At 28.5% G+C, this 1,770-nt stretch overlaps 1 protein-coding gene across 1 annotated transcript in view; it reads left to right on the top strand.

Moving 5' to 3' along the window:
• Positions 1-1,226: 1,226 nt before the first annotated feature.
• Positions 1,227-1,770, top strand: part of LOC111681227 (battenin) — a 16,411-nt gene continuing 15,867 nt past the window's right edge. Inside the window, exons 1-2 of the mRNA XM_023442968.2 lie at positions 1,227-1,445; positions 1,511-1,647. Of these exons, the coding sequence (XP_023298736.2) occupies positions 1,266-1,445; positions 1,511-1,647 (317 nt within the window). The 5' untranslated portion in view covers positions 1,227-1,265. The remainder of the gene's footprint in view (positions 1,446-1,510; positions 1,648-1,770) is intronic.

The raw sequence follows: 1,770 nt of genomic DNA, 5'->3' as shown, positions 1-1,770 counted from the left end.
GACTAGACTATAGACTAGACTATAGACTAGACTATAGACTAGACTATAGACTAGACTATAGACTAGACTATAGACTAGACTATAGACTAGACTATAGACTGGACTAAAAACTAGACTATAGATTATACTATAGAATAGACTGAAGACTAGACTATAGACTAGACTATAGACTAGACTATAGACTAGACTATAGACTAGACATTAGACTAGATTATAGACAGACTAAATACTAGACTATAGACTAGACAATAGACTAGACTATAGACTAGTTTATAGACTAGGCTATAGAGTAGACTATAATCTAGACTATGGACTAGGCTATAGATTAGAATAGATTATTTAGTAGAATATAGATTTGACTATAGTTTAGAATATATACTATATTAAGTATATCTATAAATTCTATAAAAATGTATTAACTTAAACTTCCACCAAGGTAACTGCTTGACGGAAGCCACCTTTTAACGCACCGAGTTTTGTAACATAAACCTTAAACTTGACTCTAGAAGATATATTTAAGACACGTTTAAATAACTAAAACTAATTACAAATTCAAAACACCCTCTTATAATTATTTGTTTATTATTTTTTAATGTAAAAAGTAATTTAACGACCTTTCGTAACTAATTTAAGTTTAATGTTAAAAAAAAACTTCCGTTGAATCTGTTTTTTGCACTAAAAAAATAATTAAAAATGTTTACCTGTAAATAGTTTAGTTAAAGGCATAAAAAATTAACAAAATAATTGACGCTCTATTGAATTTTAGTCGATTCTAAATGGATTCTAAAATTCACGGGTTTTTTGTTGACTAATTTAACACAAAATATATTTTGAATACATTTTTTCCAACAAATTGAAGGTTGTTTGCTATTCTTTAGTGTTTGAATGTGATTTGCATTTAAACTATTTTAAATTTTGTGTGATTTTTTTTTTTGTTAAACAAATTATGAATTTTAATTAAATTTAGAGAAATATCAAATTGAAAAGAATATTTTAAGAATAGTGGTGTTTCAAGATAGCTCACGTTTTTCTACAGATTAATAAAAACAAATAAACTATTTTAACAAAACAATGGAAATATTTACATAATTTATAAAACAATTAAAAATTGGTTGCCGGTATTTGAAGTAAATGCCAACGTGACTATAATGTTTTTTTTTTTAAATATCAACAGTAAAAATTTAATACTGTAACTAATTAACAAACTTCCAGTCATCAGTAACTCAAACATCTCTGCTTTTCAGCTTTAAATTATTCTACACCAAATGGCTTCGACTAGTCAAGAAGTAGTGGTGGCGCCACCTGTTGATGCTCACAACCTGCGCAAAGATAAGAGTTTATGGCGTGATCTAACCTCCTATTGGATTTTGGGTTTATGCAATAATTATGGTTATGTGGTAATGTTAAGTGCAGCTCATGATATTATAGGACAATTTCATCATGATGTAAGTTTGATAATTTGTTGAAATAAGAAGAAGGATCAAAATAACATCTATTATATATATTGCAGGAACCACCTTCAAATGATAATGAAGGCGGTAATGGTCGAGAATGCCATATTGTTTCAACAGGTGCTATTTTATTGGCTGATATTCTGCCCTCCCTATTCGTAAAGATTATTATGCCTTTCTTTCCGTTTTGGGTTCAGTAAGTATTATAACTTAGTTCAGTTCTAGTTCAGTTCTAGTTCAGTTCTAGTTCAGTTCTATTTCAGTTCTATTTCAGTTCTAGTTCAGTTCTAGTTCAGTTCTAGTTTAGTTCTAGTTCAGT

This window comes from Lucilia cuprina, chromosome 5, assembly GCF_022045245.1.
Source record: "Lucilia cuprina isolate Lc7/37 chromosome 5, ASM2204524v1, whole genome shotgun sequence".
NCBI classification, from domain to species: domain Eukaryota; kingdom Metazoa; phylum Arthropoda; class Insecta; order Diptera; family Calliphoridae; genus Lucilia; species Lucilia cuprina.
Note: the sequence above shows the minus strand (reverse complement) of the source record. Positions and strands in the feature narration are given on the sequence as shown.